This window comes from Mastacembelus armatus, chromosome 6, assembly GCF_900324485.2.
Source record: "Mastacembelus armatus chromosome 6, fMasArm1.2, whole genome shotgun sequence".
Taxonomy (NCBI): domain Eukaryota; kingdom Metazoa; phylum Chordata; class Actinopteri; order Synbranchiformes; family Mastacembelidae; genus Mastacembelus; species Mastacembelus armatus.
The window spans coordinates 249,032-269,123 of NC_046638.1; the positions used below are offsets into that span (position 1 = coordinate 249,032).

General features: G+C 50.5%; 1 protein-coding gene across 1 annotated transcript; it reads right to left on the bottom strand.

Moving 5' to 3' along the window:
- Window positions 1-65: 65 nt before the first annotated feature.
- Window positions 66-19,962, bottom strand: spg11 (SPG11 vesicle trafficking associated, spatacsin). The gene is made up of 40 exons (XM_026310721.1): window positions 19,610-19,962; window positions 19,034-19,224; window positions 18,734-18,961; window positions 18,372-18,570; window positions 17,655-17,786; window positions 16,992-17,371; window positions 16,126-16,271; window positions 14,894-15,023; window positions 14,542-14,697; window positions 14,303-14,457; window positions 14,047-14,223; window positions 13,432-13,503; window positions 12,686-12,813; window positions 12,266-12,444; window positions 11,982-12,177; window positions 11,436-11,639; window positions 11,248-11,354; window positions 10,746-10,891; window positions 10,111-10,275; window positions 9,856-9,922; window positions 9,414-9,576; window positions 9,086-9,291; window positions 7,567-7,675; window positions 7,289-7,448; window positions 6,784-7,062; window positions 6,269-6,469; window positions 5,708-5,815; window positions 5,181-5,346; window positions 4,772-4,986; window positions 3,687-4,413; window positions 3,327-3,472; window positions 2,774-2,978; window positions 2,385-2,522; window positions 2,065-2,198; window positions 1,758-1,877; window positions 1,298-1,466; window positions 1,113-1,189; window positions 880-1,035; window positions 565-716; window positions 66-468 (listed from the first exon to the last, which is right to left on the bottom strand). The coding sequence occupies exons 1-40, from the start codon at window positions 19,822-19,824 to the stop codon at window positions 294-296; spliced, it is 7,179 nt and encodes a 2,392-aa protein (XP_026166506.1). The 5' UTR covers window positions 19,825-19,962; the 3' UTR covers window positions 66-293.
- Between the last annotated feature and the right edge of the window lie 130 nt (window positions 19,963-20,092).

Here is a 20,092-nt window from a genome sequence, read left to right on the forward strand (position 1 = left end):
AAACACTTCAGCAAATGAAGCTCCAACATTTCCACCACATTAATGAGACGTGGAGAGTTTTCCACTAGATTTCCTCAGATTTATTAGGACGCACTGATTTTATCAGAAGAAATTTACAGTTTGCTTGTTTTTAAATCATCTCTACAGAAGATCAGGTAGAAAAAAGATTTTGTACTTTTGTCTTTACGTTTGTATTTAGTTAGGTTATTATTAGGTAGGTATAGGCTGTTATTTCCACTGACTGACTGTACAGCCAGTCAACCAACCAGTCAGTCGGCGGATTAGTCAGCCAGTCAGCTGCTGAGCCTGTCGTTCAGGTAGCTGGAGGTCTTGGCGTCCTGCAGCATGGTTTTGGTGACGTCGTGCAGGTGCTGCTGGTAGGCCAGCCTATAGCGGCTGTACACATCATCACAGTGCGTCAGCAGGCGCTTCACGTTCACAGTGACGCTGCTGGGAGCGCCGTCCAGCCTGAAACAACAGTTTAAGGTCATTTACTGGCTGAATTTACTGACTGTCAGTAGTGCTGTGCTGGTTGAACACTGGTTGAACACTGCTTGGTCTTACTTCTTGAAAACGTCCTCGAACAGGCTGGAGGTCAGCGGCCGGTGGCGCTTCAACTCCTCCAGGTAAGCAAAGTCTCCTGTCAGGATCACCTTGCAGTATAGAATCTCCGCCCAGTCCGGACTGTAGCCATAGGCCTCCGATAGCACAAACACCTGAGATGCAAACAAGAATGTCAGCCTGAGGCCCCTGAACCTCGGATCATGCCACCTGTGCACAACATTTGTACTGTGTCTGTGGCAGAGTCGAGAGTCCTGAGCTGTAGAAGCTGTGAGGGCTCTGACAGGAAATAAAGACAGGCAGGTGAGAGCAGCAGACCTGGTAGCATCGTGGCAGCTCCACCACCGTTTTCTGCAGCTCTGCAGGTCGCAGGTTGATGACACGCAGGTCTGACCCCTGGTTCAGGAAGTGGAGCTGCAGAGCGACCAGCTTCGCCATCCGGACGCAGCGACTCGCCTGACGCACACACGAGTCCTGCGAACACACACGGGTGAACAGCTGTCGGGGGTGAAAGGTGTTCAGTGCCAGAACAGCGTGGTGAGTTCAGGTACCTTAGAGAAACTCTCCGCTGCATCCTTCAGCAGACCCAGCACCTTAATCAACGAACTCTTCAGTTCTGGAGTGACGACTGTTCGGAGACAAGTCAACAAAAGTCAAAATAACAGGACTGTCGGCTCTGGACCGAACCACATAACAACTATACGGTGTGTTGGTAAATTCACCGGTGTCTGCTCACCCCAGGCCTGAGACTCAATGATCTTCAGCTGGGTCCGGGCAGCCATCTCGTGGTTTTCTCCAATCTCCCTCCTCATGGTGAAACACAGCGCCACCATGTTGTGCTTCTCGCTGTCCGCAGGGAGGCAGCGCTTTATGTAGTCCAGCAGAGCCGTCTTCAGGCTGGAGCTCTGCAACCAGACAAACCAACAATTAAAGTTCATGTGACGTTTAGTGCTTGTTACTATAGCAACAACTGGACGCTTCACTCAGTCGTGTCAAGTTATTATTATTACACCAACCCTGTTTCTTTACAGTCAAACGGCTAATTACAGATGGATGTGGGAACGTTCAGAGGCTAAAACGGGGTTAACCCCAGGTGATCTACTCGAGAACAACTCCACCTCTGCCCCCCCGTGAAGAGTCAGAGTCAAAGTCGTTTTTTCTGATAACGAATCATCGTCATGTGACGACTGTCAAACCTGTCGCCCGTCTGTGTCCACCTTCTTCCTCAGCAGCATCTCAAAGCGATGGTTCTGATGCAGCAAGTCGAAGACGTACGTCATCTCGTTGTACCTGCCGATACCTGTCAGCAGACGCACCTGCGCGCGCACACGCACACACGCGCACACACACACACACACACACACAGGTAGTTTATTTCTCGGTATCCGCTGTTATTCAGGTGGTGACAGGTGACGTTTGTCAATCACTGCTAGTGACTAAATGGCAGGTGCACTTCACAGAGAGAAGACACCAGCAACAACATGGTTGGGGGGCGGGGCTTACCAGCAGGCTGTACTGCTCTCGTGGGGCGAGATATGTGTGGCTGAGGTGGCGGGCAGCTTGCAGCACCCTGACGATGCCCTCCATGTTACAGGTGAGGCTGAAACAGTCATGGGCCACGATCAACAACTCCACAACTACAGGAGGAGACGGAGTCGCACCTTTACAGCTGTTTGATTAATTTAATCTGCAGGAAATGTGTTTAATATAGAGAATAAAAAACTGCTGCCTAACACACAAGACAATAGGACCAGATCACAGAGGTCCAGGAAATTATATACCTAATGTGTGCATGTGTGTGAGTGTGTGTGTGTGTGTCGTACTGCAGCTCAGGTCTCTCAAGGGAACAGTGCTGAGGTTCTCCAGCAGTTTGACTCCCACCAGGTTCGGGTCCTCACACAGTCTGATCAGCTGAACCAGCGAGTCGTGGCCCTCCGACAGCCTGACTACCTGCTTCTCTGCTGGCTCACACGCACACACACGCACACACACGCACACACACGCACACACATTTACACACAAGTTGGATTGCTGTCACATGATGCTCAGATCTCTAACCTGAGGCGTCGTCACATTTATAAACACTGATGATCCGGTTTCCTTTCTACAAGAATACACAAACTATCCCCTGTGCATGTTTTAAGATGGACCTGTGTGGTATTTAAAATACCATATCTCTAAATGTCAAAGTTGGGTATAAAAACCTAAATACCGGTCTGCAGCTCCTGGGTGGAGGCCAGCAGTGCCTGGACCACAGCGGTGGCGACAAGCTCAGCCACGGTGTCTGCAGACAGACCCTGAGCTCGGATGAAGGCCTGAGCCTTCCTGAAGCGCTCGGGCTGCTCCGACAGCAGCAGCTTCTCCAGCACAGACACAGGCTCCTCCCTGCAGATCTCAGCGAAGGAGCACTGCAGCTCCTGGCAGGACAGTGGGACAGAGAGTTAAACACAAACAAGGGCTCCTGTTCTAATGACAGCAGTGTTCATCTGTTTGGTACTCAGAGGCAGGCAGCAGGTAGTGGGTGAGGGACAGAGCCGACACAAAGACCACATCCACATCACAGCTGAAGTTTCCCTCCAGTGACTCAGACCTGAGGTTCCCACAATGTGAACAGACCAAACCAGTTCTCAGATCAAATCTGGGCCACTTGGATTTGTGGATACATGTCCCTGACAGACATGGATGTGAAGGAATAAACACAGAAACAGCAGGACGCAGCCTCATTTCTTATAACAATGTGTACTAGTTTGAGGTATTGCTGGGACCTTGGAAAGCTGGTAGAGGCTGAGGACTTGTTTGCAGTAGTTATTGCCATGGCGACACTGGTCCACCAGTCTCTGGAGCTGGACGGAGACCTCGTCTTCAAGGGCGGGCAGCATGACAAACGACGACAGGCTGCTGAATGAAGGAGCTGCAGCAGACAGAGGGGAGAAGATCCAGGCCAGTCAGTACATTTTACAGCAGCCACAGAGAAATACTGCAGTAGTTTTAGTAGTAAACAGTTCAAAACGTAAATCGAAGTCGTGGGTTTTGCTGAAGCTGTACTTTAATTTATAAAACTCCAGCAGCTGAGAACTGCCGTTACTTGGACCTGTATATGAACTGAAGCTCAGACTGAAGCTTACATTGGGTAATGCTGTTCCTTGGCAGAGTGTCTAAGGCTTCTGGACCCGGTTCTGGACCCGGTTCTCCTGAAGCCAGACCTCGGCAGCGTAGCACCACCCACATGTCCGGATGATACAAGGAGAAATACCGGCAGACCCGACTGGCTTCGTGGATACTGCCATCATCTAACAACTGACCCACCAGTGCAACCAGAACACTCCTCTCCTCTGGACTCCAGCCTGAGCTGACATTCAGCTGCTCCTGTTCCTCGGGAGATGCCGGGAGTCCCTCCATGCTGAGGCACTTGTCAGTCCTCAGGCCTGAAATGTTAGAGAAGGAGAACTCCTTCATAAGCGCTTCATATGTGTTCATTTCGGGCGTGACGGCTGGCGGTGGCAGGTTGAAAAGGCTCTCCCTCTCCATGGCGACGGTTAGGGTGTGTCCTCGGACCCGGCTGACCCACAGCTCTTTCTCCAGGCTCTCCAGTTTGTCCACGGGAGCTGGGCTGAGCAAGGAGAGCCAATGAGCGGCGAGCCCGAGCAAGAGGCAGCACTCCTGGACGTCCAGCAGTTCCATCTGAGCCTCTATACACTCAGTGCCAGTCTGGGACAGGAAGAACTGGGAGGCTGACTCTGGATCAGTGCTGTCAGCCTTCAGCTGCTCGTGACACTTCCTCCAGAAACTCACTCGGGTTTCCAACCTCCTCCAGTGTCGCTTGGACTTCTGGGAGTTTACTTCCTGAAGCAGCTACAGGAGAGACAGGAAGACTTTGGTCAAACAGTGTGACATTAAGACAGAAGCAGGTTCATGATGGTCAGACCACACACGTTACTGTTAAGGCAGCCAGGACGATTCATTTCATCCAGAATCAGTTTAGCTTCTTCTAAACTATTTGCCTGGAGGACGGCACCAGAGGAAAACTGGTAAGATTCACGTGATGAATGTGCTCAGTAAACGTCATAAAGAGTGGTCTGCACCAAAGAAATAAAGGAGATGAATCTGTTCATGCTCCTTTTGCAGCCAGAAATATTTCAGGGGAGTGCACTGACAAAGGTGAGACTGAGCCTAAAACAGCGCGGGAAGAGGCCGTTGCAGTGGAACAGACCTGGCTGAGCAGCAGCTGGTGGACAGGCAGGCCGGCCAGCAGAGCAACCTGTCTGGCCTGGCTGTAGCGCCCCCTGGCCTGCAGAGCGTCCACTGCAGCCTGGAACTCCACCTGCTGAATGGAAGGAGAAGTGCTCTGCAGAAGCCTGGGTGACAGGCTGACCTCTGACCCCTGAAGCAAATGACTGAGCTGACTCAGCTTCCTGAAGTCTGGACCTGCACACACAAGCATGACTGATTAATTCACAAAATCCTCCTGTGTACAAACCACTGAAACAGGCAGCAGTTTTTCTGAACAGAACATGGTATTTTAGGGTGACACCCGCTATGATGGGACCAATCACATCTCCTCAGCCGCGACTGACCCGTGTTCTGGTCAGTTTACGATCTGGCAGATGATCTGATCTCACCGTTGGATTTAAGGAGTTTGTCGACGTCGGCCAGGAGCTGCAGGAGTCGGTGGAGGTCGTACTGGGAGGAGCAGCACTGCAGCATGGTGAACAGCAGCACAGAGGCCTGGCTCTCCACCCACTGCAGGGGGAGTCCACCAGGGGGAGCTGGGCTGGTGCTTCTCAGCTGCAACAGGAAGGAGGAAGAGATGAGAGAAGATGAGGAGGATGAAGAACACACTCTTCCTGTTCTGCATGATTCATCAGACTGATGTTCTTATGTCTGTGGTAGGAAACGGATGTTCATATCCTGCACACGCAGCACGGTCACACGGCTGCACTCAGATGAGAACTTAAATCAGTGCAGGTCAGCAGAAACAGCCACCGTCTGATTTCATTTCAGCAACAAAAAGTCTGTGAGAAGGTGTTTGGCACCTGACAGTCAAACCTCAGAGGGACAGTCTTTTCAGACCATCTGCAGCCACAACAGCCATAAGGTGATCACTTGCAGCATCATGTACGTTTCACTGCTGCTGGGTGACACTTACAGTGATGAGCGTCCTCTGGAAGTCCAGCAGCTTTGCTTTGGCCTCAGGGAAGTTCCTGTAGTCACAACACAACTCAAACATCCTGAGCACCAACACCAGAGGACAGTCCTGGGACAGACCAGAAAAACACAAAGACCCTTATGTCAATCATGCAAAGTTGTCTACTTTTGATAAACTGGATTTTTTATCTGAGAATTATTGGTTTTATTCTATCAAATAGTCACCTGACCTTCATGCTAATCAGGCAGAATAAAGAACCAACCAAGTCCCACCCAAACACCCAAATATCACATCTGACAAAGGGAAAACTTTTCTTTCTCTGTTGAAAATAGTGCAATATATTTTGGGAGAAAGGCAGGTTTTCTCTGCCAAACACTTCAAATGTGGAAACTTCCAACTCTATTAAAGATGGTATAAAGGAGGGAGCTCTAATCCAGTGCCTCTAATCCGTCCTGTGCCTCCCTCAACCAGCACATGACTGAAGCTGTGATGAAGTCATGTTTCAGGTAGAAGGGAAACGCTGCCCTCATCTGTTTTATCTCTAATCTTTTGTGTCTTTACCCTCTGGAAGAGCTTGAAGCCTCGAAGGAGGGGCCTGACGTGGCCCCGCCCCAGCAGCGTCCTCCAGATGATTGACAGGTCGTGCAGGGTCCAGTCGTGGTGCTGGGGGGTTTCTAGCAGGTGAGCTGTGGCTTCCCCGCTGGTGACATCATCGATGGATGTGAGCACCCACACACACAGGCACGGCAGCAGCTCTGCCCCCTGTCAGTCAAACAGGTGCAACATGAAACATGTTCCTGGGCTGCAGCGAGTCACACTTCCTGGTCCAGGTATTACCTAGTTCTGGTAGTACCTATAATGTATTTTCTTCCACGGCATGTTTTTATTGTTTATGTTCCCTGCACCAAGGAACGCAGGTAGCCTTAGTGTCACTGGCTCATTTATCAGTGTAATTATTTCTGAGTTCATGAACAACCAAGGGAAAGTGAAGGCAGGTAACTCTTCACCTGTGTGTAAGTCACGCTCAGATAGCACTAGTGGAAACACAACCTGTATTTGTTATATTTCCCCTTTACCTGTTGACAGGCAGCCAGTACAGCCAATGTCGGGCAGCGCTGCACCAGCGCCTCCTGCAGCAGGTGCCTGCAGGGCGATGCCTCCTCTTGGCTCTGCAGGAGGACCTGGAACATATCCCTGGGGTGTCCCGGGCTCCTAGGGGCCTCCTCTGTGCTCAGAGTCCGTGTGTGCACTTCAGGGTCACAGCTCCTCCTCTGACGGTACACCTGCAGGTCCTGGAACGCCAGGCTCAGGTGGGCCTGCAGGGCGGGGCCAAACTGAGCTGCCAGTGACCTCACCTGGAGGAAGTACCAAATACGGTCAGAGTAGATTACAGGACACGATATGAATGAGAGCTAACGTTACGCCAGATCGTTTGTCATGAACATGAAGAGTAGAAAGCTCTGTGTGACGTTCATTCTAGTGCTGTTATTATTCTAGTGTCTTTCTGGTCACATGCCACCTGTCCAGGTGTTTGCTGACCATGTTGAGCTTTAGCTTTAGTTTGTGGAGGTGTGTGTTCACCTGCTGTGGTGGGAAGTTGTGAAGCTGGACAAACAACAGGAAGTGGATAAGCTGCCCGTCATCAGCGCAGTGGGCGGGGTAAACAGAGCTGAGCTTCAGGCCGTGGAGCTGACAGAACTGGACGGGTAACGCCCACTCCTGAGCCGCCTCGTAGGATGACCTGACACACACGCGCACACACACACATTCCTGTTTCTGATCATGCATAAAAGCCACTAACTTAATAAATCAAGGTGAATAAACGTCAGTTCAGTCACACAACAAACACCTGACTTTACCTGCTGATGCCTTTGCGCTCCAGACTGTCTGTCACTGCAGCTTCCAGGTAGCCAATCAGCTCCTCTGCTGCTCCAGGCTCCGCCTCTGCCAGCTTTACACCTTTACACGCTGAAACAGAGCAGAGGGTGTGTGTTGTGTTTACCCAGAGTGTGTAGATGTTGTGTTGCAGCTGTGTGTGTGTTGTGTTTGCCCTAAGTGTGTAGATGTTGTGTTGCAGCAGTGTGTGTTGTGTTTGCCAAAAGTGTGTAGATGTTGTGTTGCAGCAGTGTGTGTGTTGTGATTGCCAAAAGTGTGTAGATGTTGTGTTGCAGCTGTGTGTGTGTTGTGTTTGCTCAGTGTGTGTAGATGTTGTGTTGCAGCAGTGTGTGTTGTGTTTGCCAAAAGTGTGTAGATGTTGTGTTGCAGCAGTGTGTGTGTTGTGATTGCCTAAAGTGTGTAGATGTTGTGTTGCAGCAGTGTGTGTGTTGTGTTTGCTCAGAGTGTGTAGATGTTGTGTTGCAGCAGTGTGTGTGTTGTGATTGCCTAAAGTGTGTAGATGTTGTGTTGCAGCAGTGTGTGTTGTGTTTGCCAAAAGTGTGTAGATGTTGTGTTGCAGCAGTGTGTGTGTTGTGATTGCCAAAAGTGTGTAGATGTTGTGTTGCAGCAGTGTGTGTGTTGTGATTGCCTAAAGTGTGTAGATGTTGTGTTGCAGCTGTGTGTGTGTTGTGTTTGCTCAGTGTGTGTAGATGTTGTGTTGCAGCAGTGTGTGTTGTGTTTGCCAAAAGTGTGTAGATGTTGTGTTGCAGCAGTGTGTGTGTTGTGATTGCCTAAAGTGTGTAGATGTTGTGTTGCAGCAGTGTGTGTGTTGTGTTTGCTCAGAGTGTGTAGATGTTGTGTTGCAGCAGTGTGTGTGTTGTGATTGCCTAAAGTGTGTAGATGTTGTGTTGCAGCAGTGTGTGTTGTGTTTGCCAAAAGTGTGTAGATGTTGTGTTGCAGCAGTGTGTGTGTTGTGATTGCCAAAAGTGTGTAGATGTTGTGTTGCAGCAGTGTGTGTGTTGTGATTGCCAAAAGTGTGTAGATGTTGTGTTGCAGCAGTGTGTGTGTTGTGATTGCCTAAAGTGTGTAGATGTTGTGTTGCAGCAGTGTGTGTTGTGTTTGCCAAAAGTGTGTAGATGTTGTGTTGCAGCAGTGTGTGTGTTGTGATTGCCAAAAGTGTGTAGATGTTGTGTTGCAGCTGTGTGTGTGTTGTGTTTGCTCAGAGTGTGTAGATGTTGTGTTGCAGCAGTGTGTGTTGTGTTTGCCAAAAGTGTGTAGATGTTGTGTTGCAGCAGTGTGTGTGTTGTGATTGCCTAAAGTGTGTAGATGTTGTGTTGCAGCAGTGTGTGTTGTGTTTGCCAAAAGTGTGTAGATGTTGTGTTGCAGCAGTGTGTGTGTTATGTTTGCCAAAAGTGTGTAGATGTTGTGTTGCAGCAGTGTGTGTGTTGTGATTGCCCAAAGTGTGTAGATGTTGTGTTGCAGCAGTGAGTGCGTTGTGTTTACCCAGAGTGTGCAGATGTGTTGCAGCAGTGTGTGTGTCGTGCTGGTCCCAGTGCTGCAGGATGACGTTCATGGCTCTGATGTCGACTCTCAGCTGGAGGCTGCAGACTCCCAGCAGTTCGTAGAAACACACGGCAGCTGACGCCACAGGCGGCACATGAAAACACTGCAGGGCCAACCTGTACGCCTGTTGCCGGGCCCGCTGCACACTGACGCACACACACAGGCACACGCACAGACAAGTTACCGATGTAGCTGAACAATATTTAATCATCACCCTGAACCCGACCGGACTCTCCTGAGAGGAACAGCTTTAGTGCGTCTCACTCACAGCAGCGAGACGTCAGAGCAGCTCCTCAGCTGCTGGACGAGGAAGGTGGCGAAGGCGAAGGACGGCCGGCCATGATGCAGGTAGTACAGGAAGTCCAGGTTCTCCACCAGAGCGAACCTGCTGACCAGTTGAGGGCTGGAGAAATGAGGCAGCTCTGACGTTTCTGTGTAGAGAAAAAATAAACAGTTCTGCTTAGTTTTAACTGTATTACTCTTATGTGTATCCTCATACTCATACTACTACTGCTCTGCTGCCACTACTACTTCTAGTACTATTACTACAGGTAGCAGTCAATACTGCTGCTGCTGCTGCACCATGTACTGGTGCCACTGCTTCTTCTCCTTTAACAGAACCTGGACACACAGGTCCGAGTCCACAAGCTTCAGAACATTTTTAAAACTCTTCATCTGGGTCAGACCTTCAGCTCATATGTGGGTCTCACCGGTGGAGTTGAGGGTGTTTGCCACCTGCCAGCCGAACAGGCGGGACGGGTCCAGTGGATGGAGTGACTGGAAAACACACAGTCATTAACTGCAAGATATACACATCTACTGGGATGAGCAGAGGAGGAACCAGACTGGACATTAGAGTGCCCAGTAAAACCAGTGACCAGAGAAGTGTGGACAGAACAGTTTTCAAAGCTGCTGCTGTGGGTTTCATGTGTTAATGAGGACCAGGGCGACACGTGTGACTGTACCTGGAGGAGGTGGTACACAGAGATGTCGGAGGATGGGCTGTTTCCCCGGGGCCCAGCAGGGAACAGGGCAGCCTTCAGTTTGGGGTGAGGGGAAAGCGCCATCTTCAGGAGCTGGGGGTCAACAGACCTCTCTGACCTGCCCGACCTTTCACCCTGAGCCACCACCTGCACACAGGAAGTACACAGAGCCACATCGTCGTCCTTTTTCTTTGTGAGTTTTACTGCAGTAAAACCACGTTTTTGTCCAAGGAAGTTTAGAGTTGGTGTCAAAGTTGTGGTCACACTATGACTGATGTCTTCTACTATTTTGTAAAAACTCTTGCATTGTGGGTACTGAGGGCGGAAGGTAAAGTAAACTTTGTGGAATAATAAGACAATATTTATGCTGCATCAACTGGGACCCTTTTTGTTTTAAATTCCTCCCAAATACAGTCAATACTCAAACTGTTCTTCTAAAACCCTGTGCTCTGCTGCATTTGTGGCACAGTCGCACACTACACAGCAGAACAATGTGCTTTTCAGCTTCTCTACACATCTATTCTACAGTTGATGCCTCCTCACATATTTAAAAGCTAAAGTCTTTATTTTGTCTTTCTTCCTTGGTAGCACAGCAGGTGGGATGGGAGGTTATGTACCTGGTCGATTCCTCCGGGGGCGAACATGATGGCAGCCAGTGCCAGTAGACTGTGGCCCTCTAACAGCAAACTGCTGAGAGACGCCTGGCTGCCTGGCAGCAGCACCTGAGCACTGGTTAGACTGGCCTGGAAGAGCAGCGCTGGGTCTGGATCGACACACAGAAAAAACTGAGCCTGCAGCCTGGGGTTACAAATGTGCAGAACTTAATGTGTACGTAAAGATCCACTTCAACACTTCTGCCTTTTCATTAACAGAAGTGTTGAAGTGCTGTTCATCATCTTAATTCAATTCAATGCAATTCAATTTATATGTATAGCACCAAATCACAATACAAATCATCTCAAGACACTTTACAAAAACAAAAAACCCAACAATTCCCTTATGAGCAGCACTTGGTGACAGTGGAGAAGAAAAACTCCCTTTAACGGAAGAAAAAACCTCCAGCAGAACCGGGCAAAAACTATATAAAGTATAAAAACGATGCAGCCTTTTCAGCCAGACCTGACAGATCTCTGGTGATCTCCTGGATCTTCACCAGCATCTCGAACCAGGGCAGGCTCTCAGACAGGCTCTGGTTGGTCAGGAGGGGGCAGTTTCTGGGCGTCAGTCTGTGGAGAGCAGACACAGCTTGTTAGCAGCTGATTAACTCACTGACTGAGCAGAAACAGGTCCATCCTATCAGCAAACACCTGTAGTGTTCCAGGTAGGTGTAGAGCAGGTACTGCTGGCCGTGGTCTAGGCAGAAGGTGATGAAGAGGCTGTGGAGGTCCATGCCGACGGGGGAACGGTATTGAGGGACGGGAGGGGGCGAAGCCATCACTCCTCCACCCTGAGCCAGCCTCCACAGCAGCTGCTCCAGGTCCGCTAGCTCCTCTGGGATGAACACACTTGTCCTGCAGGTCAGAGCACACAGAGGTGACCAGGACGTCTGCGGGTTTGATTTAACCTGGATTTAACCCAGGAGACTGACAATTCGTATTTCTGCTCTTGCCAATGACAATGACACACCAACGCCTCTCGTTAGCTGACTTAAAACTCACTTTCATTTCATAGTCTGTCTGTTTTTACCTTACAGTAACTTTATTACTTTTATTCTTTGTTTTTGCTGTGAAGCAAAGATGCCATGTGATCAGTTATGTCATCTTTTAGAGTTAATGATGTCTGGCAAACAAACTACTGCTGTGTTTCTAGTACATCTATTTTATTTCTGTGTGGAACATCCACAGCTGCTGTACCTGGCCAGCAGGTCCAGGATGTTCTCCCGCAGGTAGGAGCTGCACATTGTGTTGCTATTAACCAGTTCTGGGGTTAACTCTGGCCACCTGGAGGCCTCATTGGACTCACTGTTCTGGATCCAGCTGACCACCCGCTGCTGGTCGTGAAGGGCGGTCAGATACCGCCACAACACCGCTGACTCACAAGAATGCAACTCTAACAGAGCAGAAATATACAGTTCTTTGTGAACAGAGTCAGAATCTTTGTTCGCATTTCGGTCGTGATGTTCTGGGCGCTGGTATACCTGTGTGTGGGAGTCTGGACAGCAGGACTTCGGTCTGGCAGCTCTGGTCCCAGTTCCTTACCCAGTCTAGTCTGAGGTTCCTCCAGAGCCCCCTGTCCTCTTCAGACCTCATTGGTCCCACCAGCTCTTCTAGAAACTCCTGAGCACCCGCCGCCTCCCTGTGAAGCATCCGAACCATCCTGAAAGGTCGAGACAGAGACTTTAGTTCTATCCTGGAGCAGCAACAGCTGAATAGTCACCTGGAACTCATTCAGCAGAGGAAACTCAGATGCACGAATGGGATAAAGATTCAGAGCGGTTAAAGAGGTTCAGACGAGATACAGTGCAGATAAGAAGGAAGAGGGAGCAGGGGACACGCTACAAAGGGAACTCAGGGGAGGAAGATACGGTTGAGATGGACACGCAAAAACACATCTTTACCTTTTTGATGTGCTCTCTGCTGTGCAGCGGGATGCAGGCAGTGATCCCAGCCTCTCCATCTCCTTTATGAATGCAACACACCGCATCTCCTCCTCTGGAAAATAACTGCACCTTGACAGCTCCTGCACCTGACCAAGCAACCAATCAGAGTAAGGCTCGTTATGTGCCATAGCTGTAGCTACATGGACCCTGATACTCCACTAATACTGGGACTAACAGCCAATCAGAATCAAACCACATCATGTGACCACCTCATTGGGAACAGACCGACCTGATCAGAAGGAGTTTCCAATGGGAATGAGACGGGGGTCGGGGGGGGGGGGCAGGTAAACTTTTAATAATCCGATCAATAGGAAAATATTGGCCATAGAAACACTTAATCCATCGTTTCTCTCTTGTTCTTTCTGCTCATGTCTGACCCACGTCAGGGGAACATTAGGTGATGGGACGAGTTTCTGGGGGGAGCAGAAACAAGGAGGCACCAAAACCAAACTGGTCTGTGGTTGATACATTTTTGTTGGAGCCTTTCGAAGATTTAAGGATTGTTGAACATCTTGATGGTCACAAGGATCCAGCTATTCTGAAGCCATAAACTCAGATCTGATCAGATCAGTGTCCATATAAAAGTGAAAGCTAAATATGTGTCGGAGACAAATCTGAGAGAAACATTAGACTGTGATAAAATACAAAACAGAAAAGAAACAATGACGCTGTCAGGTAGGAAGAGCATTGTTGTGTTTACTCACCACAAACTCTCTGAGGTCCTTGTCGTTCGTGTGCAGGCAGATACTGTGGAGCTGCTTCTTCACACTGACACCCTGGACAAGGACAGACCACACCAATTTAATATTTGACCAAAATGACAAAAAGCTTCTGTCCATTAAACATCCTTTAGATCAGAAAGGCACTCTGGCGTGACTGCTAACATTTAGCTGGCTGCCAAGGTTACTGCGGAATCATGCAGACTCTGTTTTACAGTAAATCCACTTATACCGAGTGAGAGTTTGCAGCGTGCCCACACATGTAAACACAGCTGACAGTCACACTGCTGTGATACTGAGAAAATAACTAAGCGTTAAAAAGAGGAGGATTTTCAGCAGGTTCTGCAGTAACAGGACACCTCTGTATCCCATGATGTCTCAGCTGATTCAGTGGACGCTGTTCACAACTGTCCAAAAATGAAAATCTCACTAACCCTTAAAGCAGGAGACTGTGAAGTTGCACAAATGTTTTAAACACCAACAGCAAAGTCTCCAATTTCCTCCTGACGACTAGTACAACAAACACTGGATTTTAGAATTTACATGTAAAATAAGTACACAAGAGAGTCAGAGCGGTTGGTTGTTTCATAAAGTCCTGACCATGTTAGTGAGGAGTCTGTTGGCGGTCTGCAGGTCTCGGAGCTGCAGGCTGGACAACACCTGCCGCAGACCCTCCATCCTCAGAGCAGACAGACGCTGCTCCGGGCAGCTCCGCCTCCTCAGCACAGCCTGAGCTCTGGGGATTTGATTGGTCAGGATGGACCGACGTACAACTTCCTGTAACACACAGACATTTACACACACAGGCCTCACACACACTGAAGAAAAAGAAATGCATGATGGGAGTAAGTGTGACCTCAGTCGGCAGCTGCTCCCACTCATCGTGAGCAGCACAGTGGCGGCTGGAGGTGTCGCCCCCTGCAGGCCATGGGAATCTCTTCATGTAGCTCCTCAGCTCGGTGACGTAGCGGTCCAAGACGGCCACACAGCACCGAACACCTGCCTCATCAACTGCACACATACAGAAAATAATGACGGGAAGGCTGGACTTGAACTAACCAGTGTCTGTACGTGTGTGTGTGTGTTTTGTCGTACAGTGTGTGTCGGACAGCACACGGCGGATCTGTGTGTTGATGAAGTTGCTGGTGATGTTGAGCAGCTGTTCTGAGAACTGTCGGCTCTGAGCGTCACTGTTTGAGTCTCTCACAGCTGAACACAGCAGGTCCAACGCCGGACACAACTCCTGGACACCTGCGCGCACACACGCACACACACACGCGCGCACACGCACACACACACACACACACACACAGGTCAGGGCAGTCATATGCCATTTCTTATATAAGTGTGATACAAAGAACTAGGGCTGCATCTTCTAAACCATCAGTCACTGCTCTGAACAGGATTAGCTGTATAAACATCAGATGGATGGAGCCTCTATACGCACGGTCTGTCAAACTCAGGCTGGATGCTACTGGCTGATCAGCAGCGCCGAACACTGCCGACGGGTGCAATACGTTTTCTTTGCTCTTCAGGTAGAAATCCACTGTATCCAGCTGGCGGTTCTTCAGTCCAGCCTGCAAACACACAGACCAACAGTAACAGTCAGAGAGTGGCACAAGCCTGCATCAGTCCCCTCTGTGGGTGGAGAGGGTCACCATGGGTGGAGAGGGGAGGATCAGTGAGTCACCGTGGTGGAGAGGGGAGTCACTGTAGGTGGAGAGGGGAGGGTGAGTCACTGTGGGTGGAGAGGTAAGGGTGAGTGAGTCACTGTGGGTGGAGAGGGTGGGTGAGTCACTGTGGGTGGAGAGGTAAGGGTGAGTGAGTCACCGTGGGTGGAGAAGGGAGGGTGAGTCACTGTGGGTGGAGAGGTAAGGGTGAGTGAGTCACCGTGGGTGGAGAAGGGAGGGTGAGTCACTGTGGGTGAAGAGGTAAGGGTGAGTGAGTCACTGTGGGTGGAGAAGGGAGGGTGAGTCACTGTGGGTGAAGAGGTAAGGGTGAGTGAGTCACTGTGGGTGGAGAGGGTGGGTGAGTCACTGTGGGTGGAGAGGTAAGGGTGAGTGAGTCACCGTGGGTGGAGAAGGGAGGGTGAGTCACTGTGGGTGAAGAGGTAAGGGTGAGTGAGTCACTGTGGGTGGAGAGGTAAGGGTGAGTGAGTCACTGTGGGTGGAGAGGTAAGGGTGAGTGAGTCACCGTGGGTGGAGAAGGGAGGGTGAGTCACTGTGGGTGGAGAGGTAAGGGTGAGTGAGTCACTGTGGGTGGAGAGGGTGGGTGAGTCACTGTGGGTGGAGAGGTAAGGGTGAGTGAGTCACTGTGGGTGGAGAGGGTGGGTGAGTCACCGTGGGTGGAGAAGGGAGGGTGAGTCACTGTGGGTGGAGAGGTAAGGGTGAGTGAGTCACTGTGGGTGGAGAGGTAAGGGTGAGTGAGTCACTGTGGGTGGAGAAGGGAGGGTGAGTCACTGTGGGTGAAGAGGTAAGGGTGAGTGAGTCACTGTGGGTGGAGAGGTAAGGGTGAGTGAGTCACCGTGGGTGGAGAAGGGAGGGTGAGTCACTGTGGGTGGAGAGGTAAGGGTGAGTGAGTCACTGTGGGTGGAGAGAGTGGGTGAGTCACTGTGGGTGGAGAGGTAAGGGTGAGTGAGTCACTGTGGGTGGAGAGGGGAGGGTGGTCGCTGGTTCGTACCTGCAGGGCGTGGATGGGGATGGAGCAGCGCCCCCAGCTGTTCAGGTGACAGACCACGTCCACTGTTGCTGCGCTGCCAAACAACATCAACCTGCTGAGCAGGTCCTGCTGGGAGACTGAGAACAAGACCTGGAACAGCCCGGCCTCTGCAGAGGAAACGGGTCACTGAGTAACAAGACGTAATGTCAGCGGCTCTTTCTGTTTGTGTGTGTGCTGGCTGCTACTTTCCTTTCAAACACATTTTCAGACGGACAAACAGGCCACACACCTGCAACGTGATACGCCAGAGTCCGACTTTTGCACAGTGAGAAAAAAATTCTAATACTTTTGGTTTAGTTTTGGAAGTTCTGAGGACACTTTGTTCCAAACTCCACTGCTGGATCCTAAAATGCAGTGTTGCAGGGTCCATGAGGCGACAGATCAGGTTGTAAACAATACACAGGTTTGATGAAACTTTGAAGAGAAAAAGTGAAACGACCTGAAAAACCTTGTTATCTCAGAGTTTTCCCTGTCGACTACAGCTGCTTCAAAAAGCAGCATCAAGACTCCGAGAACAGACTGTACAGGTCTGTCCTGGTGACGGTTGTCAGAACCAACAGAGTTGACTAGTTACCGTCTACATCTCAGTTACAGCTGCGTGATGTGCTTCTGTGTAATGAGGAACTGAAACCAACATTTCAGACACAGTGTCTTTCAATTGTGGTGACCCAAGCCACTTACTGAAAGGTGGAGCTGGTGATGTGTTTACTGCCTGTCTGTCTATTTGGTTGCTGACAGTCCTGTCTGGTCCAAATTGTAAAAACAGAACCCAACTGGAAAAAAAAAAGTATTTTCTTTTAACGGGTGTTTGATTAAAACTGACTCACTCTTCAGCAGTAGTCTGTGATGTCTCTCTCCACAGCGCTGAACTGGGGCCGCTTCACCCTCCACACAGTGGTAACTCACACTCCCAGACCCCAAATCCCATAAGGCCACAGTGGCCTGTTGGTTGCCAGGGCACACAAAGGTCAGCATGGCGGAGAACTCAGAGACACTAAGCAGGGATGGAGTGGACAACTCTGGGACAACAAAAACGACAGTCGCCCCACCACAAGGAACTCTGCTGTGGGCCAAGGACGGAGCCTGGTGGGACCCCAGGTGGGGAAGGGACGAGGACCAGGACGTCCTGACAGGCTGGGAGGTGGAGGAGGGAGCTGGAGTCAGTTGGGCTCTGCTGTACATGGAGGCAAGATGGGCTTCCCAGGACCTACAGGTAAAGTGAGAGGTCAGAGGTGAGGATGAAATCTTACAGGTTAGTGTGAAATAACCCAAACAGGTCTCAGGCATTGTGGGACCTGGGTCAGGTCTGCAGTCAATTCAGAAAGGTCTGAATTGACCACTTCACTTTGTGTTTACTTTGTGCTGGATAAAACCCAATGGTCCCTCCGGCAGAGCTTCCTGCGATTCCAAAATCTATACATCAGGAGCCTTGGTGTTCGGTTCACTACGATCTAAGGAAACTGATGAATCTCATGGTGGGAACGGATTACCGGTCAGTACTGAGGGCTGATCCGAGAGCGGTGAGGCTGCAGCTCAACAGGCTGTCCTGGTCCCTGGGGTGCTGTGGCTGGAGGGGAGGGCGAGTGTGGGGAGCGGCACACAGTAGGTGATGTGGGTAGACCCTAGAAGACAGAAACATATCAGTGAGTTTGTCTTATTCCAGAACACAGCTGGACTCTGGTCAAACTCAGTACATTTACTCCAGTCCAGTTCTGAGGTATTTCCATGTTGTACTACATCATCCTTGGACTTCACTACATGTCAGAGTCAAACCTTGTACTTTTTCCTGCTCTACATTTATCTGATAACTTTAGCTCCTTTTAAGAATCAGATGGATCCAACAAAATACAGACTGATCACAAACATTTCAGTTCAGTCTGTGCATGGTGGCAGTTTAGGAGCTCAGGGTGTTCACACCGGAGCCTGGAACATGTCCCTGACACACATGGATGGGAAGGAACAGACACACAAACAGCAGATCTGATGGAAACAGAAGGAACCTCAAGCCTGGGATGTGGACTCAGCCTTTGTGTTGCTGGACCAGGTTTCTAGTTCAGATGGAAATTTCTGTAAATGGGAGATTTCAGTTTGTGTCAGACGTGAGTTGGACTGAACATATGTGCTACTGCGGTTCTGTGTGTGACCTGTGGAGGTTGAGCTGTGATCTACTGCCTTGAAACTGAAGATTCCTGCTCCGGCTGCTGTACCTGAAGTAATGGTCGAGGTTGACGGCAACGGCGGCGTGAGACTGCGTGACAGCTACGGCTGTGCTGAGGTCACCTGACACCTGCAGAAGGTAGAAGGAGGAAGAAGAGGAAACGCTGTCTTCCTCTGGCAGGGCAGAGTTCAGGTAGGCGGGCAGGTCGACGCTGGCCAGCAGACGGCCATCTGTGACGTCATGCACAGCTGGAGGCCGCGTTAAAGAAAAACAACAGAAGACAGAGTAGACTGCACTTCATTCCTACTGCAACAAGCAGTCACACAGTTACGGCTCTGAAACAGTCGTGTAAGAGCTAGACTGGTGACTTTCTCTAAGCTTCTTAGCACTCAGCTGGTTTCTGTAGGATACTGATGAGTCCAGCGGAGCTGAGGACGAACAGCGTTCCTCTGCAGACACAGTGGTCGACAGCAGCGTGTCTTTCACTCTCGGTCAGCTGGACCCCGCAGCAGGATGACATCCGTGGCTGCTCCTCCGCCTGCGGCCACTGCAGCTGCAGCAGCCAAACACTGTTCAGCAGCAGGCGGCAGCGGCCGGCCACGAACGACAGCACCCGCAGCGACCGCAGCTCACACGCACCTGAAAATAGGAAATAAACGATCCACTCATACATGACTATGTTTCAGCGTCGCAGTCTGTGCTGGGACTCACCGTTGTCCTGCTCTCTGACGGTTTGCAGCAGCAGGTCTGCAGGACATCCCGACACACACAGCACAGAAACAGCGGCAGGTCGCTCTGCTTCCACCTCCAGCAGCTTCAGGTCACACTGAGCTCCCACAGCCAGCAGTCTGAAGCTGCTCACGGCTGCCTGGCCCTGGGCCGGTACCTCCTCCCAGCACAAGCTAGGAACACAAGAAAACCACAGGCTGGTTAGCCATTAGACTTTAGAGCTGCAGGACAATCTGAATTTCCCCCATGGGGGATGAATAAAGTATCTATCTATCTATCTATCTATCTATCCTGCTGCTGTCAGAACCAGTCTGACCCAGTCATCCCACACAGAACATTCACAATGTCTGACACAGCCATCACTGTCGGCTGACCCTGAGGTCAACCAAATGCACACACATGCAGGAAGCATGAGACCACATGAAGGGCACATGTTTAAAAGCCATGTGGGACAGGTCTGCACAGATACAACGTCCTGGCCTGAATGAAGCACATCCACTGTCGGCAGCAATAGGCATCTGGTTCGAACTAAAGCAACCGTCACAGTCCGGGACTCACTCTCTGTAGCTGCCGTCCACTGTAGCCGGGGGGCTCTCCCTGTCCGCGGGGTCCCACACCACCAGCCGTCCCTGGACCCCCAGGAGGCCGAGCAGGGAGCCTCCAGGAGCCAGTTCAGCTTTCTGGATGTCCGGTAAGGCTCCAAAGTGGTGGTTCTCCGGGATCACAGCCACCTCGATGGAGCTGTCCTCCAGCCGCCGAGCCGCCTCCAGCATCTTCACACGGTATCAGGTCCCGGACTGGAAGAACATTTGGGAAAATAAGAAAAGCGACAACAGCGACTGGTCACATGAGGACATCGCTTCCTGTCAGGTAAACAGCAGCTCGGGTCACATGTCCTGGTTGCTCCTGTCAGCTGACCACGTCTGACCAATAGAGAAGCTGCCAATAACCAACTCCCAGCTAAACAAATGTCAGACACTGAAATAAATGGGATTGTTATTATTATTGAGCCGCTGTCTGACAGTTTATATTCTAATGTTA

What these genes read in the sequence shown, in the direction of transcription:
- spg11 (XM_026310721.1), bottom strand. Translation starts at nt 19,824, where the DNA reads ATGCTGGAGGCGGCTCGGCGGCTGGAGGACAGCTCCATCGAGGTGGCT. An exon ending in GGGAGCAGCTGCCGACTGAG is followed by an intron (nt 14,224 to 14,302) that starts GTCACACTTACT and finishes TGTGTGTTACAG; the next exon opens with GAAGTTGTACGTCGGTCCAT. An exon ending in CTTGAGAGACCTGAGCTGCA is followed by an intron (nt 2,199 to 2,384) that starts GTACGACACACA and finishes CTCCTCCTGTAG; the next exon opens with TTGTGGAGTTGTTGATCGTG.